This window comes from Hyperoodon ampullatus (genome assembly GCF_949752795.1).
Source record: "Hyperoodon ampullatus genome assembly, chromosome: 2".
In the NCBI taxonomy this organism is placed as follows: domain Eukaryota; kingdom Metazoa; phylum Chordata; class Mammalia; order Artiodactyla; family Ziphiidae; genus Hyperoodon; species Hyperoodon ampullatus.
Genome location: NC_136915.1, coordinates 162,041,037 through 162,065,126, shown reverse-complemented (window position 1 = coordinate 162,065,126; position 24,090 = coordinate 162,041,037). Strand labels below are relative to the sequence as shown.

Here is a 24,090-nt window from a genome sequence, read left to right as displayed (position 1 = left end):
CTTGAGAGGAAGTCTCAGCCCACTGTGATGCTTCAGTTGCCCTACTTCATAGACGTTAAAGGAGCCATTGTCTTATAGATTAGCTGTGAAACATTCATTTTATCTTTTCAGAGTTTGCTTTTTACATGCCAAATTTATTTGGAGATAAAGACTTGATTTTTACCCAGAGGTTGTTTTCAAGGCGGATGGTGTTCCGACGGCCTTCAGCGGGGTAGGGAAGTTGTCTAATTGCTAAGCTAGGTCCCATTCAGATGACCTCAATAAAGGTGCTGTGTGCCCATTTTCTCTTTGAAAGACTGTGCTAAAATGCACATTTTGATTTAGTAGGTTTGGGGCCTGAGTTTGCATTTCTAACAAGCTCCAGGGCAATGCCAGGGCCACTGGTCCTTGGGCCTTTCATGAGTAGCACTGAGTTTGCTTGCTAAGGAATCAAAGCTACCCGTAGTTTTCACAAAAGCCTCTAGATGTCCCCATCATCTATGAGATCTTGCTCCTAGAGTTACAACCAGTAGCTTCCAAGCACTGAGAATGAAATATTAGCAATTTACTTGAAGTAGAGGCTTAGCTAAAAACTGGTGTTTGGATTCATTGTTTCTATGTGGGACTGATCTGGTTTAAAAAAAAAAAAGTTTACTCTTTCAGGAAAAAGATGTCTTGAAATCAAATTGTCCAAGAACTTCCAAGCTACCTGCTTTATTTACCATGAAATGTGAAATCCAAATAAAAATCCAATCTCAAAAATTAGCAGACCTACATGAAAGTTACCAGTAGAGAATTATTTCCACAGTCTTAAAACATGGATTTTTTTTTAAAAGAAGCCAGGGTAAATACTAGTAATTTTATCACCATAAATTCACCTGTGAAGTTCACAAGTGTAAATAAAGTCTTCCAAAGCCTCCTGTGTAGACCATCCAGTCTCCTCCAAGGTGGGGCCATTTACAATAATAAAGGTTAATGTAGAACTGAATAAGTTCATTAGCCCTCACAGCATGCCTATGAAGTGACCATTTTATTATCCCCATCTTAGAGGTGGGGAAACTGAGGCATAGAACAGTTAAGTAACACCCAAAGTGACATGTCAGAAAAGGGGCCATTCAGTTAATCACTATACTAGATTGCCATTCATGCTCAAACAACATTTATTGAATGAGTTAATGTTTTCAATTTCCAAATAAGCATAATGGTGTGTTCCTTGTTAACTGTCCTTCCAAGGGTTTCACGAGCTTGATTGCAATAACTCAGCACTGGTGTACTAGCGACTGCTCTGTGGAAGGTTTGAGTTCAGTTCTGACATCACTCTGAATGCCTAAAACATACAATATGCATGCATAATGTAGCTTTTCAATTTCACTTCCTTGGTATCCTCACACAGGTGCTTATCTGATATATGCAGCTGTTTGTCTTTTTTTTTCTTTCCTCTTTTGTAAATTATCAATATGTATATTCTTATTGCCATTTTGTTAATTGTTTTTGTAAGTCTTTTTCTTTCTCTATTGCTGTTTGAATTAAAGGCAGGAGCACATTTGGTGAGCTCTTGAGGAAGGAACAGACCTGGCATTGAGTGTTATCTAAGAGACTGGAATGAACATATGAATCAATTTGGCTGTGACACATCTGGTGCTAGGATTCACCTTATTGTATGGGGAGGCCAGCCTCAAAGCCACTGAGCCTATGAAATTAGTCAAGTCCCCTGATTTCGAGACAGCAGTTTCTTCCTAGGACAAGATGGCTCTTAGGCCAGTGGCTTCAATAACTCAGGTGATTTTGAAAAATGCATTAAGCTCTTCCAAAATCTAGCGACCTTGTTACCTGCTCAGGTTATGAGAACAGAGTCCCAGGAAAGAGCCTCGCAGGTCTTTTGCCAGTGGTGTCTGAGAAGCAGCTCACAGCCACAAGCATTTGAAAGTTGCAAACTTAAAGCCAAGGAAGTGCACCCAGTACTCGGCCTAACTTGTTTTTAATGGGCTATGATAACATTGATATGAGACCTCGTGATTTTCCCATGACTCTGGGAGCTTCCAAAACCCAAATATCTCCAGACTGAAGCCCACCAGCTTCCTCTTGCTTTTGGTGGACTCCAGCTGTGGAAACCTGCTGATGATTTGCTGCTCTGTTTCATTTCCCTTTGTAGAGGAGCCACGCCCGGGCTGACTGCCCTGGCCAACTCAAGCTCCTGGGTGAGATGGTTGCCCGACTTTGTCTAACAGGTTGGCAAGAAGTTGATCTGCAGACACGAGACAGGGCACAAGTGGGTGCCCATGTTAGGTAGGCCTCAGATGGGCCACCAGAGCTGCCCAAAATTATCTGGGTGATTACTGACAGTGGCCATCTTAAGGCCTGACTTCAACTTCTTTGCAACCACAATCACCCAGAAGAGACTGCTTGCTGCCTGGCAGCGAGTCCCCGGTGGGTGGGCGGCGCCTGCAAGCGGCCTCGGGATGCCCTCCGGGGTGCACCGTCCGGGTTTCGGTTCCCGGCCGGCGTCTGGCTCGCCCTGGGTCACATGGGAGGCGAGCTCTGCCCAACTGCGGTTCCCGTGGCAACGCCAATCCCCGGCCAATCCCCGGCCAATCCGGGCCTCGGAAGTGCCGGCGTCCGCCCGCCCACCGAGGGCTGGAAAGGGCCGTGGAGGACGGGCGGCGGAGGGGTCGGCTGCGGATCCGGCCATGAGTCGCGGGCCGCGGAGTCCGCCCTGGCTACTGCTCCTGCTGCTGCTGCCGCCCCCGGGCACGTGGGGACACGGCGGCAGCGCGAGGCCGAGGGAGGGTGCCGAGGAGGCGGGCTCGGCCGGGTCCTGGCCGGCCTTCCAGGGCCTGCGGGAGCGGCTGAGGGCGGCCGGCGCCCTCTGCAGACGCTACTGGGCTCTCTTCAGCTGCCGCGTGTGGCCCGAGGGATGCAGGCAGGATGAGGAGGCGCCGGCGCGGCCCCTGGGTAAGACCCGCCGGCTCAGGAGGGCGGGAGAGCGCGGGCTGGGTGCGCGAGGCACGATGGAATCCGGGCACGGAGGTCAGAGCCTCACGCCTGCCCTGGGCCATTGTGATCGGGGTCTCCAGGCGGGCGCCTTAGCCGCCGGCTTTGCTATTCCGCCCAGCCTTTGGGCCAGGCTGAGGGCAGGGAGCCTCTGCGGGACCAGGAAGGCCCGTCACTGCCCTCGTTCCCAGCCCTGGCGCAGCGCCCTAGTGCATACGCGTGGGCCTGGCTGCGCTTCCCCATGTCGCCCGTTCTTGACTCTTCCAGACGGCTCACACTTCCTTGCTGTCTCCGAACCTGCCCTGGCATTATTCCAAGGAGCTGCCCTTGCCCACCTTCTTGATGGCTTTAAGGAAAGTCCCCGGTTGGATACACCCCAAGTACCTTCTTCCCCTTTGCTGCTTATGGCGGCGGAGGCTGGGCTATGAGTCCACCGGACCTGAGTTCTGATTTATTCTCTGTCACTGACAAATTGTGAGGCAGGGTTGTCACGACCCAGTGATCTCTGAAGCTCCTTGCAGTCGATGCCGTTATTTCTAGGTCCTGTAATAGTACTGTAATGGTAATGCTGCAGTGGTGCTAGAAACATCTTCCATTTAAATCGAGAGTTCTAAATTCCAGTGAATGGTTTTTGTTTCGTTTTTGCTAATGCTGGGCATATTCAAATTGACATTTGATCAAAGAATTGAGACACTTGGGGTTGGCCGTGATCAGATGATTCTGCAATCCAAAGCAAGAAGGAAGAATGATAATCACCAGTTACTGTGTGTCTCCTTCCTAGGCTCCAAACTCCTTGCAGGCAGGGCTTGGGTTTCTTACACGTCTGGCACAAATGCTTAAGGCTTATTTGTTGAGTAAACCGAGCTTTTGCTGCAGCTGGAGCTGCATCTGTATATAGCAAGGCCATCTACTTCCTCATAGCCGGAGGTGCCCATTTGTGCCCATTCCCTAGGGCGGCACACGGAAGGCCCAGGGCAGAGCAGCGGGGAGTGGCTCTGGAGAGAGGACGGGAGAAGGGAGGCGGTGCTCAGCTCTCCCTGGGCCCTGGGCTCCGTCCCTATCTCACAGCTCCTCCTTTTCCAGGCTGGAGCCTTCCCCTGTTGGGCCAGCAGTACCTGGATATCCTGACCACCTGGTACTGCCGCTTCCAGGACTGTTGTGACAGTGGGGACTGCAGGATCATCAATAACTTCACAGGTTGGACCTTACATGGCCCTAAGGCCCAGGAATCTGTGGGGAGGGGAGGCAATTCAGGAAAATGCTAGGGTGAAGGGACCCAACCTCAGCCTGCCCACAGCTGGCAGCACACCCTCCCTGTCTCCACCACGGCTCCTGATCGAAACCCTGCAACCTCAAGGCTGAGAGGAAGGAAAGCCTTGGAGGAGGGCTTTGCACACACTAGCTGCCTCCAGTAGGTGTTTGCTGAATTGATTTAGAATGAATAAAATGAGGGTGTCTCCATAAAATATTTAGGGGGTCCTGAAACTTCTGGGTGGGAGCAACTTCCTTATCCGGATAGGATTCTGCCAACCCTTCTGGGGTGTCTTCAGGACCTTCAGAAAGGGTGAAGTCAACCTTGATTTCTCAAACTCTTCAGAAAATAGCCCTGAATCTCTTCCGCTGTAATGTCTGCCCAGTGGCTTCTTGTCCTGAGGCCACCAAACAGGATGGCTCCCACCTCATAGACGCTCAGTCTATGCTCAGTCTATCAGTGCTCAGTCTCTCGGCTATCGCCAAGCCTGGTGGGGACGCACCTGTGGGCACCTCTTAGCATGGCTCTTTCCTGGCCCTAGGCCTAGAGGCGGACCTGCGCGTGCGCCTGCACGGCCAGCACCTGGCCCAGGAGCTGGTCCTGACAGCAGCCAGAGGCTACTTGGAGCTGCCCCGGCCAGACAAGGCCCTGGCTCTGTCGTTCCACGGCTGGTCTGGCACAGGCAAGAACTTCGTGGCGCGGATGCTGGCAGAGAACCTGTACCGGGACGGGCTGAGGAGCGACTGTGTCAAGGTGTTCATCGCCACGTTGCACTTCCCTCACCACAAGTATGTGGACCTGTACCAGGTGAGGCCGGCCGTGCCGGGGAGCTGGGCCAGCAGGGCTGAGCCCAGCTGAGGCTCCGGCAGCTGAGGCGCAGGCCCCTGTGCTGGGAGGGGGGCTGAAGCCAGCCCTGGCTGTGGCGGTTGGAGGACAGGGGCGCCGTTGTGAGGGAACCTGTAACCCACAGAGGCATCCACTCCACACAGATGAGGCCCTGAATACGTGGAGGAAAGAGTGATGTCCCAAACGCTCTTCGTCCCGAGCTGTCGCCCTCCCAGCCATACAGGAGAGGCCAGACACTGAGCTTAACCAGAGACTTCGTGTGTTGATTTTCTCTGTCGCAGGAGTTGTGGAAGTGCCTCAGGAAGTGTGGAACAGAGAAAGCAAAAACTTTATCATGATCTCCCCACACGGACACCACCACAGTTAGCATTTTGGTGTACTTCCTTCAGGCCGTTCCCCTGCGCTCTTTTATGTCACTGTAATTATATTGGACAGAAAGTTGCATATTCCACTGTTTTTTTAAACAGGCTTATCGTAAGTGATTTTTCCATGTCTTCCCCAAACTACTCATTATATGTCAACAAGTGGAGGGCAGAAAGTGTCTCTGCTGCTCTGCTATTTTGGGTTCCATTCAGACATGTTAGCCAGACGATGACCAAACCCCATTGCAGCATGACAGAGGTGGCTGTGTCTACCTTTGGCTTTTAGTTCCAATATCTGGAGTGTGTTAACCTGGGAAGATTATGTAAGCCTTTGAGCACAGATTGCCTGGCAATCTTTCAGTGCAGCCCGGGAGGGCAGGGGTAGGCTAACGTGTTCTGAGGGCAGGCAGCTGGTCAGCCAGGCCTTCCCAGAAAGAACTGGCTGGCTTTGCAGTAAAACAGCTGTGAATCTCAGCTTCCCCACTATGAAAATCGACGTGTGTACTCTCTCTCATACCCTGCCCGTCCTCTCACATACACTATGGGGAGACGGGGCTGAAGTCAGAATCCAGGAAGGCTAGAGGTGGATGGTGAGTGTGGGCTCTGCTAAAACACCCCACCCTGGGGCAGGAGCTGGCCCTGTTCTCCTGAACCCTGTAGAGCAGCATCTTTTCACTAGAGGGCTTACTATCCTGCCTGGGGTGGGGAACCCCAGTTTTGAGTTGGCTGGGTCCCAAACAGGTCCTCCCCTGGGTTCTTCCCTGAGAGCCCAGCCTGGTGCCAGCGGGTGCTGTGCTTGGAGTTCAAGACGGCACCTGTGGGCATTTAAGCCTATCTCTGCCTATCACCCCCCTGTGAGAGCCTGAATCCTATTCCTGGGGAGGGTGAGTTAGGGTTAGTTCTGGGAGGCAACCTCATCCTGAAGGGGAGGGAGCATGGCTGGGGCCACTTCCCAAGGTCCCTCTCCCTTTCCCCAGGCTGGCTCCACCTAGTTGGCTTTCAAACCTCAGGGCACAGGAGAATCACCTGGGAAGCTCATTAGAGGCAGATGCCCTAGCTCCACCCCCAGAGGTTTGGATTGGTGGTTCTGCGGTGGAACCCAGCTCCAGGTGATCCGTTGCAGGCGTCCTGGGGAAACCAGTGCCTCACCAGGGTCCTCAGGGCTAGAAGGTGCCTCCCACTGCACCTCAGCAGCTCCCTGTATTCTGTGCAGGAGCAGCTGGCAGGCCAGATCAGGAAGACGCAGGAGCACTGCCACCAGACCCTGTTCATTTTAGATGAGGCTGAGAAGCTGCACTCAGGACTGCTAGAGGCCCTCAGGCCACACCTGGAACGCCAGGCCCCCGAGAACCCGAGGGCCAAGTCCCCGAGAACCATCTTTCTTTTTCTCAGGTAAGGTCTGGGCAACAAAAGTCAGGAGGACTGGGTGGGGGGAGGGAGAACCCTGTCCAGGTGCTGTGTGTACCAGGCCTGGGAGCTGTTACTTGGCCTGTAAGCCAGCGGTGGAGGGCTTCCACACTCTCCTATGCTGCCCACCCTTTTCCACAAGGGAGACCAACACAAACTCCGGGAGAGAAAACAGAAGCCCAGCTGACTGGGTGGCAGCAGGGGCGGAGAGCCTTAGGTCTCCCTGCTCCTGCCTTGATTCTGCCAAGCACTTCTGAAGGGCTCTGACATCCCCTCCCCCAGCCCAGGCCAGCTAACTAGCTCCCAGGACCAGCCTGGGGAGGACAAGCTGTCCCTCATCTGACCTCGTCCATGGTTCTCTTAGGATGGGGAGGCTCCCCTCAGACTCCCCAGTTAGTACATAGCCTCCTGAGGGAGGGACACTGGGAGCCCCCTCTTAGAAGGACATTGTGTTCTTTTTTAATTGAGGTATAATTGACATATTAGTTTCAGGTGGACAACGTGATTAGCTATTTGTTTATATTGTGAGGTGATCACAGTAAGTCTAGTTAACATCTGTCAGCATACTAGTTACAAAACCTTTTTGTTGTTGTGATGAGAACTTTTAATATGTACTCTCTTAGCAACTTCCAAATATGCACTACAGTATTATTTACTAAAGCCACCATGCTGTACATTACATCCCCATGACTTATTTATTACTTGAAGTTTGTACAGTATTTGTCTTGTCTTTCTCTGTCTGACCTATTTCACTCAGCATAATGCCTTCAAGGTCCATCCATGTTGTTGCAAGTAGCAAGAGTTCCTTCCTTTTTATGGCTGAATAATATTCATATATATATATATATATATATATATAAAAAACCTGTGTCCATCAACAGATGAATGGATATAGAAAAAAATGTGTGTGTGTGCATATGTATGTATGTATGTATACACACACACACATATACATTTTTTTCTTTATCCATTCATCTGTTGATGGACACAGGTTATTTCTTATCTTGGCTATTGTGAATAATGCTGCAGTGAACATGGGAGTGCAGATATCTTTTCAAGTTAGTGTTTTCATTATCTTTGGCTAAATGCCCGGAAGTGGAATTGCTGGATCATATAGTAGATGTATTTTTAATTTTTTGAGGAACCTCCATACTGTTTTCCATAGTGGTTGCACCAATTTATATTCCCACCAATGATACACAAGGGTTCCCTTTTCTCCACAGCCTTACCAGCACTGGTTATTTCTTGTCTATTTAATGATAGCCATCCTAAGAGGTATGAGGTGGTATCCATGCCTGTTATGATTTCCATAATATCCCCCATGATTAGTGATGTTGAGCACCTTTTTGTCTACCTGTTGGCCACTTGTATGTTTTCTTTGGAAAAATGTCAATTCAGATCTGCCCATTTTTTAATTGGATTATTTTTTTGCTATTGAGTTGTATGAGTTCTTTATATATTTTGGACACTAACCCCTTATCAGATATGTGATTTGCAAATATTTTCTCCCATTCAATAGGTTGCTGTTTTGTTTTGTTTTGTTTTATTTATTTATTTATTTATTTGGCCACACTGGGTCTTAGTTGTGCCACACAGGATCTTCGTTGCTGCGTGCAGGATCTTTAGGTGTGGCATGCTAGCTCTTTTAGTTGCGGCATGTGGGCTGTTAGTTGCAGCATGCGGGATCAAGTTCCCTGACCAGGGATCGAACCTGGGCCCCCTACATTGGGAGCACAGAGTCTTAACCACTGGACCTCAGTGAAATCCCTGCCTTTTTGTTTTGTTGATGGCTTCCTTTGCTGTGCAGGAGCTTTTTGGTTTGATGTAGTCCCACTTGTTTATTTTGATTTTGTTGCCTTAGCTTTTGGTGTCAAATCCAAAAAATATTTGCTAAGACCAATGTTAAGTAACTTACCACCTATGTTTTCTTCTAGGAATTTTATGGTTTCAGGTCTTAAGTTCAAGTCTTTAAACCATTTTTTAAAATTTTTAATTTTCTTTTAGAGTATAGTTGATTAACAATATTGTATTAGTTTCAGGTGTACAGCAAAGTGATTCAGTTATACATATACATGTATCTATCCTTTTTCAAATTCTTTTCCCTTTAGGTTATTACACAATATTGAGCATAGTACCTTGTGCTATACAATAGGTCCTTGTTGGTTATCTATTTTAAATATAGTAGTGTGTATATATCAATCCCAAGCTCCCGGTTTATGCCCCCCCCACCTTTCTCCTTTGGTAACCATAAGTTTATTCTCTAAGTCTGTGAATCTGTTTCTGTTTTGTAATAAGTTCATTTGCATCATTTTTTTTTGATTCCACATATAAGTGATATTATATGATATTTGTCTTTCTCTGTCTGACTTACTTCACTTAGTATGATAATCTCCAGCTCCATCCATTATTTCATTCTTTAATGGATGAGTAATATTCCACTGTATATATGTACCACATCTTCTTTATCCAACCCTCTGTTGATGGACATTTAGGTGCATGAGTTTATCTCTGGGCTTTCTATCCTGTTCCATTGATCTATATTTGTTTTTGTGCCAGTACCATACTGTTTTGATGACTGTAGCTTTGTAGTATAGTCTGAAGGCAGGGATCCTGATTCCTCCATCTCTGTTATTCTTTCTTAAGATTGCTTTGGCTATTTGGGGTCTTCTGTGTCTCCATACAAATTATAAAATTTTTTGTTCTATTTCTGTGAAAAAATGCCATTGGTACAATAATTTGATAGGGATTGCATTGAATCTGTAGATTGCCATGGGTAGTATAGGCGTTTTGACAATATTGATCCTTCTAATATAAGAACATGGTATATCTTTACATCTGTTTGTGTCATCTTTGATTTCTTTATCAGCATCTTACAGTTTTTGGAGTACAGGTCTTTTGGCTCCTTAAGTAAGTTTATTCCTAGGTATTTTATTCTTTTTGATGCAATGGTAAATGGGATTGTTTCTTTAACTTCCCTTTCTGATCTTTTGTTGTTAGTGTATAGAAATGCAACAGATTTCTGTGTATTAATTTTGTATCCTGTCACTTTACCAAATTCATTGATGAGCTCTAGTAGTTTTCTGGTAGCATCTTTAGGATTTTCTGTGTATCGTATCATGTAATCTGCAAACAGTGATGGTTTTACTTCTTTTCCAATTTGAATTCCTTTTCTTTTTATATCTTTTTCTTCTCTCATTGCCATGGTTAGGACTTCCAAAACCTATGTTGAATAAAAGTGGCGAAAATGGGGGGGCTTCCCTGGTGGTGCAGTGGTTAAGAATCCGCCTGACAATGCAGGGGACACGGGGTCAAGCCCCGGTCTGGGAAGATCCCACATGCCACGGAGCAACTAAGCCCATGCGCCACAACTACTGAGCCTGCGCTCTAGAGCCCATGAGCCACAACAACTGAGCCCATGTGCCATAGCTACTGAAGCCCGTGCACCTAGAGCCCGTGCTCCACAACAAGACAAGCCACCACAATGCAAGACCGCACACTGCAATGAAGAGTAGACCCCGTGTTATCTATTTTATACATATTAGTGTATATGTGTCAATCCCAATCTCCCAATTCATCCCACCCCACCCCACCCCTCCACTGCTTTCCCCCCTTGGTGTCTGTACGTTTGTTCTCTACTTCTATGTCTCTGTTTCTGCCTTGCAAACCGGTTCATCTGTACCATTTTTCTAGATTCCATATATATGCGTTAATATACAATATTTGTTTTTCTCTTTCTGACTTACTTCACTCTGTATGACAGTCTCTAGGTACATCTACATCTCTATAAATGACCCAATTTCGTTCCTTTTTATGGCTGAGTAATATTCCATTGTATATATGTGCCACATCTTCTTTATCCACTCATCTGCTGATGGGCATTTAGGTTGCTTCCATGACCTGACTGTTGTAAATAGTGCTGCAGTGAATATCAGGGTGCATGTGTCTTTTTGAATTATTGTTTTCTCTGGGTATATGCCCAGTAGTGGGATTGCTGGGTCATATGGTAATTCTATTTTTAGTTTTTTAAGGAACCTCCATACTGTTCTCCACCGTGGCTGTATCAATTTACATTCCCACCAACAGTGCAAGAGTGTTCCCTTTTCTCCACACCCTCTCCAGCATTTGTTGTTTGTAGATTTTCTGATGATGCCCATTCTAACTGGTGTGAGGTGATACCTCATTGTAGTTTTGATTTGCATTTCTCTAATAATTAGTGCTGTTGAGCAGCTTTTCATGTGCCGCTTGGCCATCTGTCTGTCTTCTTTGAAAAAATGTCTATTTAGGTCTTCTGCCCATTTTTGGATTTTTGTTTTTTTAATATTGAGCTGTATGAGCTGTTCATATATTTTGGAGATTAATCATTTGTCCATTGATTTCATTTGCAAGTATTTTCTCCCAATCTGAGGGTTGCCTTTCGTCTTGTTTATAGTTTCCTTTGCTGTGCAAAAGCTTTTAAGTTTCATTAGGTCCCATTTGTTTATTTTTGTTTTTATTTCCATTACTCTAGGAGATAGGTCAAAAAAGATCTTGCTGGGAATTATGTCAAACAGTGTTATTCCTATGTTTTCCTCTAAGAGGTTTATGGAGTCCAGTCTTACATTTAGGTCTTTAATCCATTTTGTTTTGTTTTGTTTTTGTGGTACGTGGGCCTCTCACTGTTGTGGCCTCTCCCGCTGCGGAGCCCAGGCTCTGGACGCGCAGGCTCAGTGGCCATGGCTCACGGGCTTAGCCGCTCCGCGGCATGTGGGATCTTCCCAGACCTGGGGCACGAACCCGTGTCCCCTGCATCGGCAGACGGACTCTCAACCACTGCGCCACCAGGGAAGCCCCTTTAATCCATTTTGAGTTTATTTTTGTGTATGGTATTAGGGAGTGTTCTAATTTCATTCTTTTACATGTGGCTGTCCAGTTTTCCCAGCACCACTGATTGAAGAGACTGTCTTTTCTCCATTGTATATCCTTGCCTCCTTTGTCATAGATTAGTTGACCATAGGTGTGTGGGTTTATCTCTGGGCTTTCTGTCCTGTTCCATTGATCTGTATTTCTGTTTTTGTGCCAATACCATATTGTCTTGATTACTGTAGCTTCATCGTATACTCTGAAGTCAAAGTCTGATTCCTCCAGCTCCGTTTTTTTCCCTCAAGATTGCTTTGGCTATTCGGGGTCTTTTGTGTCTCCATGCAAATTTTAAGACGTTTTGTTCTAGTTCTGTAAGAAATGCCATTGGTAATTTGATAGGGATTGCATTGAATCTGTAGATTGTTTTGGGTAGGATAGTCATTTTCACAATATTGAGTCTTCCAATCCAAGGACATGACATATTTTTCCATCTGTCTGTGTCATCTTTGATTTCTTTCATCAGTGTCTTATAGTTTTCTGAGTACAGGTCTTTTACCTCCCTAGGTTGGTTTATTCCTAGATATTTTATTGTTTTTGTTGCAGTGTTGAATGGGATTGTTTCCTTAATTTCTCTTTCTGATCTTTCGTTGATAGTGTATAGGTGTGCAAGCTATTTCTGCACATTAATTTTGTATCCTGCAACTTTACCAAATTCATTGATTAGCTCTAGTAGTTTTCTGGTGGCATCTTTAGGATTCTCTATGTATAGTATCATGTCATCTGCAAACAGTGACAGTTTTGCTTCTTCTTTTCCAATTTGTATTCCTTTTATTTCTTTTTCTTCTCTGACTGCTGTAGCTAGGACTTCCAAAACTATGTTGAATAATAGTGGCAAGAGTGGACATCCTTGTCTTGTTCCTGATCTTAGAGGAAATGGTTTCAGTTTTTCACCTAAGAATGATGTTTGCTGTGGGTTTGTCATATATGGCCTTTATTATGTTGAGGTAGGTTCCCTCTATGCCCACTTTCTGGAGAGTTTTTATCATAAATGGGTGGTGAATTTTGTCAAAAGCTTTTTCTGCTCTATTGAGATGATCATATGGCTTTTATTCTTCAGTTTGTTAACATGGTGTATCACATTGATTGATTTGTGTGTATTGAAGAATCCTTGCATCCCTGGGATAAATCCCACTTGATCATGGTGTATGATCCTTTTAATGTGTTGTTGGATTCTGTTTTCTAGTATTTTGTTGAGGATTTTTGCAACTATATTCATCAGTGATATTGGTCTGTAATTTTCTTTTTTGTAGTATCTTTGTCTGGTTTTGGTATCAGGATGATGGTGGCCTCGTAGAATGAGTTTGGGAGTGTTCCTTCCTCTGCAATTTTTTGGAAGAGTTTGAGAAGGATGGGTGTTAGGTCTTTTCTAAATGGTTGATAGAATTCACATGCGAAGCCATCTGGTCCCGGACTTTTGTTTGTTGGAAGATTTTTAATCACAGTTTCAATTTCATTACTTGTGATTGGTCTGTTCATATTTTCTGTGTCTTCCTGGTTCAGTCTTGGAAGGTTATACCTTTCAAGAATTTGTCCATTTCTTCCAGGTTGTCCATTTTATTGGCATAGAGTTGCTGGTAGTAGTCTCTTATGATGGTTTGCATTTCTGCAGTGTCCGTTGTAACTTCTCCTTTTTCATTTCTAATTTCATTGATTTGAGTCCTCTCCCTTTTTTTCTTGATGAGTCTAGCTAAAGGCTTATCAATTTTGTTTATCTTTTCAAAGAACCAGCTTTTAGTTTCATTGATCTTTTCTACTGTTTTCTTCGTCTTTATTTCATTTACTTCTGCCCTGATCTTTATGATTTATTTCGTTCTACTAACTTTGGGTTTTGTTCTTCTTTCTCTAGTGCTTTAGGTATAAAGTTAGGTTGTTTGAAATTTTTCTTGTTTCCTGAGGTAAGACTGTATTGCTATAAACTTCCCTCTTTGAACTGCTTTTTCTGCGTCCTCTAGGTTTTGGATCATCATGCTTTTATTTTCATTTTTCTCTAGGTATGTTTTTATTTCCTCTTTGATTTCTTCAGTGATCCACTGGTTGTTTAGTAGCATACTGTTTAGCCTCCATGTGTTTGTGTTTTTACAGTTTTTTTCCTGTAGAGTTCTAATCTCAGTGTTGTGGTTGGAAAAGATGCTTGATATTCTTTCAGTTTTCTTAAATTTACCGAGGGTTGCTTTGTGGCCCAGCATGTGATCAGTCTTGGAGAATGTTCCATGTGCACTTGAGAAAAATGTGTATTCTGCTGCTTTTGGATGGATTGCTCTATAAATATCAAGTAAGTACACCTGGTCTAATATATCATTTAAGGCCTCTGTTTCTTTATTGATTTTCTGTCTGGATGATCTGTCCATTGATGAAAATGGGGTGTTAAAGTCCCCCACTCTTCTGTGTTACTGTCAGTTTCTCCTCTTATGGATCTTAGTATTTGCTTTATATATTGAGGTGCTCCTTTTGTGTATCTAGGTGCTCAAATATATAGTTGCATATATATTTATAATTGTTATATCTTCTTTTTGGATTGATCCCTTGATCATTATGTAGTGTCTTTCTTTGTCTCTTGTAACAGTCTTTATTTTAAAATCCATTTTGTCTGATATGAGTATTGCTCCTCCAGCTTTCTTTTGATTTACACTTGCACGAAATACGTTTTTCCATCCCCTCACTTTCAGTCTGCATGTGTCTCTAGGTCTGAAATGGGTCTCTTATAGACAGCATATATACAGGTCTTGTTTTTGTATCCATTCAGCCAGTCTGTGTCCTTTGGTTGGAACATTTAATCCATTTACATTTAAGGTAATCTTTTTTAATAAATTTATTTATTTTTTATTTATTTATTTTTGGCTATGTCGGGTCTTCGTTGCTGTGCTCAGGCTTTCTCTAGCTGTGGCGAGTGGGGGCTACTCTTCATCACGCTATGCGGGCTTCTCATTGCGGTGCCTTCTCTTGTTGTGGAGCACAGGCTCTAGGCGCACGGGCTTCAGTAGTTGTAGCACGTGGACTCCGTAGTTGTGGCGTGCAAGGTCAGTAGTTGTGGCACACAGGCTTAGTTGCTCCATGGCATGTGGGATCTTCCCGGACCAGGGTTCGAACCCGTGTCCCCTGCATTGGCAGGCAGATTCTTAACCACTTCGCCACCAGGGAAGTCCTATGGTAATTTTTTTTTTAATTATTATTATTTTTGCGGTACGCGGGCCTCTCACTGTTGTGGCCTCTCCTGTTGCGGAGCACAGGCTCTGGACGCGCAGGCTCAGCGGCCATGGCTCACGGGCCCAGCTGCTCCGTGGCATGTGGGGTCTTCCCGGACCGGGGCACGAACCCATGTCCCCTGCATTGGCAGGCAGATTCTCAACCACCGCGCCACCAGGGAAGCCCCTATGGTAATTACTGATATGTATGTTCTTATTGCCATTTTGTTAATTGTTCTGGATTCGTTTTGTAGGTCTTTTTTCTTTCCTTTCCTCTTGTTCTCTTGTGATTTCATGACTAACATTAGTGTTGTTTTTGGATTCCTTTTTCTTTTGTGTATCTATTGTAGATTTTCAGTTTGTGGTTACCATGAGGTTTTGATATTACAGTCTATATATAAACAAGATTGTTTTAAGCTGCTGGTCTTTTAATTTCAAATTCATTTCCAATATCCTGCATTTGTACTCACCTTTTCTCATGATTGCTGGTTTTGATATCATATTTGTGTGTGGGTGATTTCCTACCTTTACTGTATGTTCACCTTTTCCAGTCAGCTTTTCCCTTCATAATTTTCTTGTTTCTAGTTGTGGCCTTTTCTATTCTGCCTAGAGAAGCCGAAAAGCTGGTCTGGTGGTGCTGAATTCTCTTAGCTTTTGCTCGTTTGTAAAACTTATGATTTCTCTACTAAATCTGAATGAGAGCCTTGCTGGGTAGAGTATTCTTGGTTTTAGGTTCTTCCCTTTCTTCACTTTAAATACATCATGCCACTCCCTTCTGGCCTGCAGGGTTTCTGCTGAGAAATCAGCTGATAACCTTATGGGAATTCCCTCGTGTGTCATTTGTTGCTTTTAGTATTTTTTTTTTTTTTTTTTTTTTTTGCTTTTACGCGGGCCCCTCACTGTTGTGGCCTCTCCCGTTGCGGAGCACAGGCTCCGGACGCGCAGGCTCAGCGGCCATGGCTCACGGACCCAGACGCTCCGCAGCATGTGGGATCCTCCCGGATTGGGGCACGAACCCGCGTCCCCTGCATCGGCAGGCGGACTCTCAACCACTGCGCCACCAGGGAAGCCCACTTTTAGTATTTTTTGTCTTTAATTTTTGTCAGTTTAATTACTGTGTGTCTCTGCATGTTCCTCCTTGCATTTATCCTGACTGGGACTCTCTATGCTTCCTGGACTTGGTTGACTGTTTTCTTTCCCATGTTAGGGAATTTTTCAGCTATTATCTCTTCAAATATTTTCTCAGGTCCTCTCTCTCTCTTATCCTTCTGGGACTCCTATAATGCGAATGTTGTTGCATTTAATGTTGTCCCAGAGGTATCCTAGACGGTCCTCTTTTCTTTTCATTCTTTTCTCTTTATTCTGTTCCATGGCAGTGATTCCCACCATTCTGTCTTGCAGCTCACTTATCCGTTATTCTGCCTCAGTTATTCTGCTATTGATTCCTTCTAGTGTATTTTTTATTTCCGTTATTGTATTGTTCATCTGTCTGCTTTTTTTTTCTTTTTACTTTTATGAGGATTCCCTTCCTCACTTTGTAACAGATTCTTTTTTTTTGAATTTATTAATTAATTTATTTTGGGCTGTGCTGGGACTTCGTTTCTGTGCGAGGGCTTTCTCTAGTTGCGGCATCTGAGGGACACTCTTCATCGCGGTGTGCGGGCCTCTCCCTCTCTTATTGCGGCGCAAAAGCTCCAGATGCAGGCTTAGTAGTTGTGGCTCACGGGCCTACTTGCTCCGCAGCATGTGGGATCTTCCCAGACCAGGGCTCGAACCCGTGTCCCCTTCATTGACAGACAGATTCTCAACCACTGCACCACCAGGGAAGCCCTGTCTGCTTATTCGTTAGTTCTTCTAGGTGTCTGTTAAACATTTCTTATATCTTCTAGATCTGTGCTTCAATTCTTTTTTTTTTTTTTTTTTTTTTACACATATATTGGAGTATAATTGCTTTACACTGGTGTGTTACTCTCTGCTTTATAACAAAGTGAATCAGTTACACATATACATGTGCTCTCATATCTCTTCCCTTTGCATCTCCCTCCCTCCCACCCTCCCTATCCCAACCCTCCAGGAGGTCACAAAGCACCGGGCTGATCTCCCTGTGCTATGAGGCTGCTTCCCACTAGCTATCTACCTTACGTTTGATAGTGTATATGTGTCCATGCCTCTCTCTCGCTTTGTCACAACTTACCCTTCCCCCTCCGCATATCCTCAAGTCCATTCTCTAGTAGGTCTGTGACTTTATTCCTGTCTTACCCCTAGGTTATTCATGACATTTTTTTTTTCTTAAATTCCATATATATGTGTTAGCATACAGTATTTGTCTTTCTCTTTCTGACTTACTTCACTCTGTATGACAGATTCGAGGTCTATCCACCTCATTAAAAATAGCTCAATTTCGTTTCTTTTTATGGCTGCGTAATATTCCATTGTATACATGTGCCACATCTTCTTTATCCATTCACCTGATGATGGACACTTAAGTTGTTTCCATCTCCGGGCTATTGTAAATAGGGCTGCTATGAACATTTTGGTACATGACTCTTTTTGAATTACGGTTTTCTCAGGGTATATGCCCAGTATTGGGATTGCAGGGTCATATGACAGTTCTATTTTTAGTTTTTAAAGGAACCTCCATACTGTTCTCCATAGTGGCTGTACCAATTCACATTCCCACCAGCAGTGCAAGAGTGTTCCCTGTTCTGCACACACTCTCCAGCATTTATTGTTTCTAGATTTTTATTTTCTACAACTTTATTGGAGTATAATTGCTTCACAGTGGTGTATTAGTTACTGCTTTATAACACAGTGAATCAGTTATGCATGTACATGTGTTCCCAAATCCCTTCCCTCTTGCATCTCCCTCCCTCCGACCCTCCCTATCCCACCCCTCCAGGCAGTCACAAAGCACCGAGCTGATCTCCCTGTGCTAAGTGGCTGCTTCCCACTATCTATCTACCTTACGTTTCGTAGTGTATATATGTCCATGCCTCTCTCTCGCTTTGTCACAGCTTACCCTTCCCCCTCCCCATATCCTCAAGTCCATTCTCAAGTCGTCTGTGTCTTTATTCCTGTTTTACCCCTACGTTCTTCATGACATTTTTTTCCCTTAAATTCCATATGTATGTGTTAGCATACAGTATTTCTCTTTCTCTTTCTGACTTACTTCACTCTCTGTGGCAGAGTCTAGATCTATCCACCTCATTACAAATAGCTCAATTTCGTTTCTTTTTATGGATGCGTAATATTCCATTGTATACATGTGCCACATCTTCTTTATCCATTCATCGGATGATGGACACTTAGGTTGTTTCCCTCTCCGGACTATTGTAAATAGAGCTGCAGTGAACATTTTGGTACATGACTCTTTTTGAATTACGGTTTTCTCAGGGTATATGCCCAGTCGTGGGATTGCACGGTCACATGGTAGTTCTATTTTTAGTTTTTTACAGAACCTCCGTACTGTTCTCCATAGTGGCTGTACCAATTCACATTCCCACCAGTAGTGCAAGTGTGTTCCCTTTTCTCCACACCCTCTCCAGCATTTATTGTTTCTCGATTTTTTTTTTTTGCAAATTTATTGGTGTGTCATTGCTTCACAATGCTGTATTCGTTTCTGCTTTATAAAAAAGTGAATCCGTTATACATAAACATCTATTCCCATATCCCTTGCCCCTTGCGTCTCCCTCCCTCCCACCCTCCCTATCCCACCCCTGCAGGCGGTCACAAAGCACCGAGCTGATCTCCCTGTACTACGTGGCTGCTTCCCACTAGCTATCTACCTTATATTTGGTAGTGTATATATGTCCACGGCTCTCTCTCGCTTTGTCACAGCTTACCCTTCCCCCTCTGTATATCCGCAAGTCCATTCTCAAGTGGGTCTGTCTTTATTCCTATTTTATCCCTAGGTTCTTCATGACAGTTTTTTTTCTTAAATTCCATATATATGTGTTAGCATTCGGTATTTGTCTTTCTCTTTTTGACTTAGTTCACACTGTATGAGACTCTAGGTCTATCCACCTCATTACAAATAGCTCAATTTCGTTTCTTTTTCTGGCTGAGTAATATTCCATTGTATAAATGCGCCACATCATCTTTATTCATTCATCGGATGATGGACACTTAGGTTGTTTCCATCTCTGGTCTATTGTAAATAGAGCTGCAATGAACATTTTGGTACATGACTCTTTTTGAATGATGGTTTTCTCAGGGTATATGCCCAGTAGTGGGATTGTAGAGTCATATGGTAGTTCTATTTTTAGTTTTTTAAGGAACCTCCATTCTGTTCTCCATAGTGGCTGTACTAATTCACATTCCCATGAGCAGTGCAAGTGTGTTCCCTTTTCTCCACACCCTCTCCAGCATTTATTGTTTCTAGATTTTAATTTTTTTACAACTTTATTGGTGTATCATTGCTTCACAATGGTGTATTAGTTTCTGCTTTATAAAACAGTGAATCAGTTATACATAAACATCTGTTCCCATATCCCTTGCCTCTTGTGTCTCCCTCCCTTCCACCCTCCCTATCCCACCCCTCCAGGCGGTCAGAAAGCACCGATCTGATCTCCCTGTACTACGTGGCTGCTTCCCACTAGCTATCTACCTTATATTTGGTAGTGTATATATGTCCATAGCTCTCTCTCGCTTTGTCACAGCTTACGCTTCCCCCTCCCCATATCCTCAAGTCCGTTCTCAAGTAGGTCTGTGTCTTTATTCCTGTTTTACCCCTAGGTTCTTCATGACATTTTTTTTCTCTTAAATTCCATATATATGTGTTAGCATACGGTATTTCTCTTTCTCTTTCTGACTTACTTCACTCTGTATGACAGACTCTAGGTCTATCCACCTCATTACAAATAGCTCAATTTCGTTTCTTTTTATGGCTGCGTAACATTCCATTGTATACATGTGCCACATCTTCTTTATCCATTCATCGGATGATGGACACTTAGGTTGTTTCCCTCTCCAGACTATTGTAAATAGAGCTGCAGTAAACATTTTGATACATGACTCTTTTTGAATGATGGTTTTCTCAGGGTATATGCCCAGTCGTGGGATTGCAGGGTCACATGGTAGTTCTATTTTTAGTTTTTTAAGGAACCTCCATACTGTTCTCCATAGTGGCTGTACCAATTCACATTCCCAGCAGTAGTGCAAGTGTGTTCCCTGTTCTCCACACCCTCTCCAGCATTTATTGTTTCTCGATTTTTATTTTTTTGCAACTTTATTGGTGTATCATTGCTTCACAATGCTGTATTCGTTTCTGCTTTATAAAAAAGTGAATCAGTTATACATATACATCTGTTCCCATATCCCTTCCCTCTTGTGTCTCCCTCCCTCCCACCCTCCCTATCCCACCCCTCCAGCCGGTCCGAGAGCACCGAGCTAATCTCCCTGTGCTATGTGGCTGCTTCCCACTAGCTATCTACCTTACGTTTGGTAGTGTATATATATCCATGCCTCTCTCTCGCCTTGTCACAGCTTACCCTTCCCCCTCCCCATATCCTCAAGTCCATTCTCAAGTCGTTCTGTGTCTTTATGCCTGTTTTACCCCTAGGTTCTTCATGACAGTATTTTTTCTTAAATTCCATATACATATGTTAGTATACGGTATTTGTCTTTCTCTTTCTGACTTGCTTCACTCTGTATGACAGACTCTAGGTCTATCTACCTCATCACAAATAGCTGAATTTCGTTTCTTTTTATGGCTGAGTAATATTCCATTGTATACATGGACCACATCTTCTTTATCCATTCATCGCATGATGGACACTTAGGTTGTTTCCATCTCCAGGCTATTGTAAATACAGCTGCAGTGAATATTTTGGTACATGACTCTTTTTGAATGACGGTTTTCTCAGGGTATATGCCCAGTAGTGGGATTGCAGGGTCATATGGTAGTTCTATTTTTAGTTTTTTAAGGAACTTCTGTACTGTTCTCCATAGTAGCTGCACCAATTCACATTCCCACCAGCAGTGCAAGAGTGTTCCGTGTTCTGCACACACTCTCCAGCATTTATTGTTTCTAGATTTTTTTTAACCACTTTATTGGAGTATAATTGCTTCACAATGCTGTATTAGTTACTGCTTTATAACAAAGTGAATGAGTTATACATGTACATCTATCCCCATATCCCTTCCGTCTTGCGTCTCCATCCCTCCCACCCTCCCTATCCCACTCCTCTAGGCGGTCAGAAAGCACCGAGCTGATCTCCCTGTGCTACGTGGCTGCTTCCCACTAGCTATCTACCTTATATTTGGTAGTGTATATATGTCCATGGCTCTCTCTCGCTTTCTCACAGCTTACCATTCCTCCTCCACATATCCTGAAGTCCATTCTCAAGTGGGTCTGTGTCTTTATTCCTGTAAACCCTAGGTTCTTCATGACATTATTTTTTCTTAAATTCTATATATATTTTTGCATTCGGTATTTGTCTGTCTCTTTTTGACTTACTTCACTCTCTATGACAGACTCTAGGTCTAACCACCTCATTACAAATAGCTCAATTTCGTTTCTTTTTCTGGCTGAGTAATATTCCATTGTATACATGTGCCACATCTTCTTTATCCATTCATCGGATGATGGAAACTTAGGCTGTTTCCATCCTGGGGGTATTGTAAATAGAGCTGCAATGAACATTTTGGTACATGACTCTTTTTGAATGATGGTTTTCTCAGGGTATATGCCCTGTAGTGGGATTGCAGGGTCACATGGTAGTTCTATTTTTAGTTTTTAAGGAACCTCCATACTGTTCTCCATAGTGGCTGTATCAATTTACATTCCCACCAGCAGTGCAAGAGTGTTCCCTTTTCTCCACACCCTCTCCAGCATTTATTGTTTTTTTTTTTTGTTTTTTTTTTAGTTTCTGCTTTATAACAAAGTGAATCAGTCATACATATACATCTGTTCCCACATCCCTTCCCTCATGCATCTCCCTCCCTCCCACCCTCCCCATCCCACCCCTCCAGGCGGTCACAAAGCACCGAGCTGATCTCCCTGTGTTCTGCGGCTGCTTGCCACTATCTATCTACCTTACGTTTGGTAGTGTATATATGTCCATGCGTCTCTTTCGCTTTGTCACAGCTTACCCTTCCCCCTCCCCATATCCTCAAGTCCATTCTCAAGTCGTCTGTGTCTTTATTCCTGTTTTACCCCTACGTTCTTCATGACATTTTTTTCCCTTAAATTCCATATGTATGTGTTAGCATACAGTATTTCTCTTTCTCTTTCTGACTTACTTCACTCTCTATGGCAGACTCTAGATCTATCCACCTCATTACAAATAGCTCAATTTCCTTTCTTTTTATGGATGACTAATATTCCGTTGTTTACACATGCCACATCTTCTTTATCCATTCATCAGATGATGGCCACTTAGGTTGTTTCCATCACTGGGCTATTGTAAATAGAACTGCAATGAACATTTTGGTACATGACTCTTTTTGAATTATGGTTTTCTCAGGGTATATGCCCAGTAGTGGGATTGCAGGGTCACATGGTAGTTCTATTTTTAGTTTTTAAGGAACCTCCATACTGTTCTCCATAGTACCTGTACCAATTCACATTCCCACGAGCAGTGCAAGAGTGTTCCCTTTTCTCCACACCCTCTCCAGCATTTATTGTTTTGAGATTTTTTTTTTACTACTGTCTTGGAGTATCATTGCTTCACAGTGGTTTATTACTTTCAGCTTTATGACAAAGTGAATCAGCTATACATATACATCTGTTCCCGTATCCCTTCCCTCTTGCGTCTCCCTCCCTCCCACCCTCCCTATCCCACCCCCCCAGCCGGTCAGAGAGCACGTAGCTGATCTCCCTGTGCTATGTGGCTGCTTCCCACTAGCTATCTACTTTACGTTTGGTAGTGTATATATATCCATGCCTCTCTCTCGCCTTGTCACAGCTTACCCTTCCCCCTCCCCATATCCTCAAGTCCATTCTCAAGTAGTTCTGTGACTTTATGCCTGTTTTACCCCTAGGTTCTTCATGACATTATTTTTTCTTAAATTCCATATACATATGTTAGCATACGGTATTTGTCTTTCTCTTTCTGACTTGCTTCACTCTGTATGACAGACTCTAGGTCTATCCACCTCATTACAAATAGCTCAATTTCGTTTCTTTTTATGGCTGCGTAATATTCCATTGTATACATGTGCCACATCTTCTTTATCCATTCATCGGATGATGGACACTTAGGTTGTTTCCCTCTCCGGACTATTGTAAATAGAGCTGCAGTGAACATTTTGGTACATGACTCTTTTTGAATTACGGTTTTCTCAGGGTATATGCCCAGTCGTGGGATTGCACGGTCACATGGTAGTTCTATTTTTAGTTTTTTACAGAACCTCCATACTGTTCTCCATAGTGGCTGTACCAATTCACATTCCCACCAGTAGTGCAAGTGTGTTCCCTTTTCTCCACACCCTCTCCAGCATTTATTGTTTCTCGATTTTTTTTTTTGCAAATTTTTTGGTGTCATTGCTTCACAATGCTGTATTCGTTTCTGCTTTATAAAAAAGTGAATCCGTTATACATAAACATCTGTTCCCATATCCCTTGCCTCTTGCGTCTCCCTCCCTCCCACCCTCCCTATCCCACTCCTGCAGGCGGTCACAAAGAACCGAGCTGATCTCCCTGTACTACGTGGCTGCTTCCCACTAGCTATCTACCTTATATTTGGTAGTGTATATATGTCCATGGCTCTCTCTCGCTTTGTCACAGCTTACCCTTCCCCCTGTGCATATCCTCAAGTGATTCTCAAGTGGGTCTGTGTCTTTATTCCTATTTTATCCCTAGGTTCTTCATGACAGTTTTTTTTCTTAAATTCCATATATATGTGTTAGCATTCGGTATTTGTCTTTCTCTTTTTGACTTAGTTCACACTGTATGAGACTCTAGGTCTATCCACCTCATTACAAATAGCTCAATTTCGTTTCTTTTTCTGGCTGAGTAATATTCCGTTGTATACATGCGCCACATCTTCTTTATCCATTCATCGGATGATGGACACGTAGGTTGTTTCCATCTCGGGGCTATTGTAAATAGAGCTGCAATGAACATTTGGTACATGAGTCTTTTTGAATGATGGTTTTCTCAGGGTATATGCCCAGTAGTGGGATTGCAGGGTCCCATGGTAGTGCTATTTTTAGTTTTTAAAGGAACCTC

General features: G+C 43.9%; 1 protein-coding gene across 1 annotated transcript in view; it reads left to right on the top strand.

Moving 5' to 3' along the window:
• Positions 1-2,666: 2,666 nt before the first annotated feature.
• Positions 2,667-24,090, top strand: part of TOR3A (torsin family 3 member A) — a gene marked incomplete at its 5' end in the record, with an annotated part of 34,857 nt that continues 13,433 nt past the window's right edge. Inside the window, 4 exons of the mRNA XM_079696856.1 lie at positions 2,667-2,931; positions 4,054-4,167; positions 4,764-5,029; positions 6,644-6,822. Coding sequence (XP_079552982.1) covers positions 2,667-2,931; positions 4,054-4,167; positions 4,764-5,029; positions 6,644-6,822 — 824 coding nt within the window. The remainder of the gene's footprint in view (positions 2,932-4,053; positions 4,168-4,763; positions 5,030-6,643; positions 6,823-24,090) is intronic.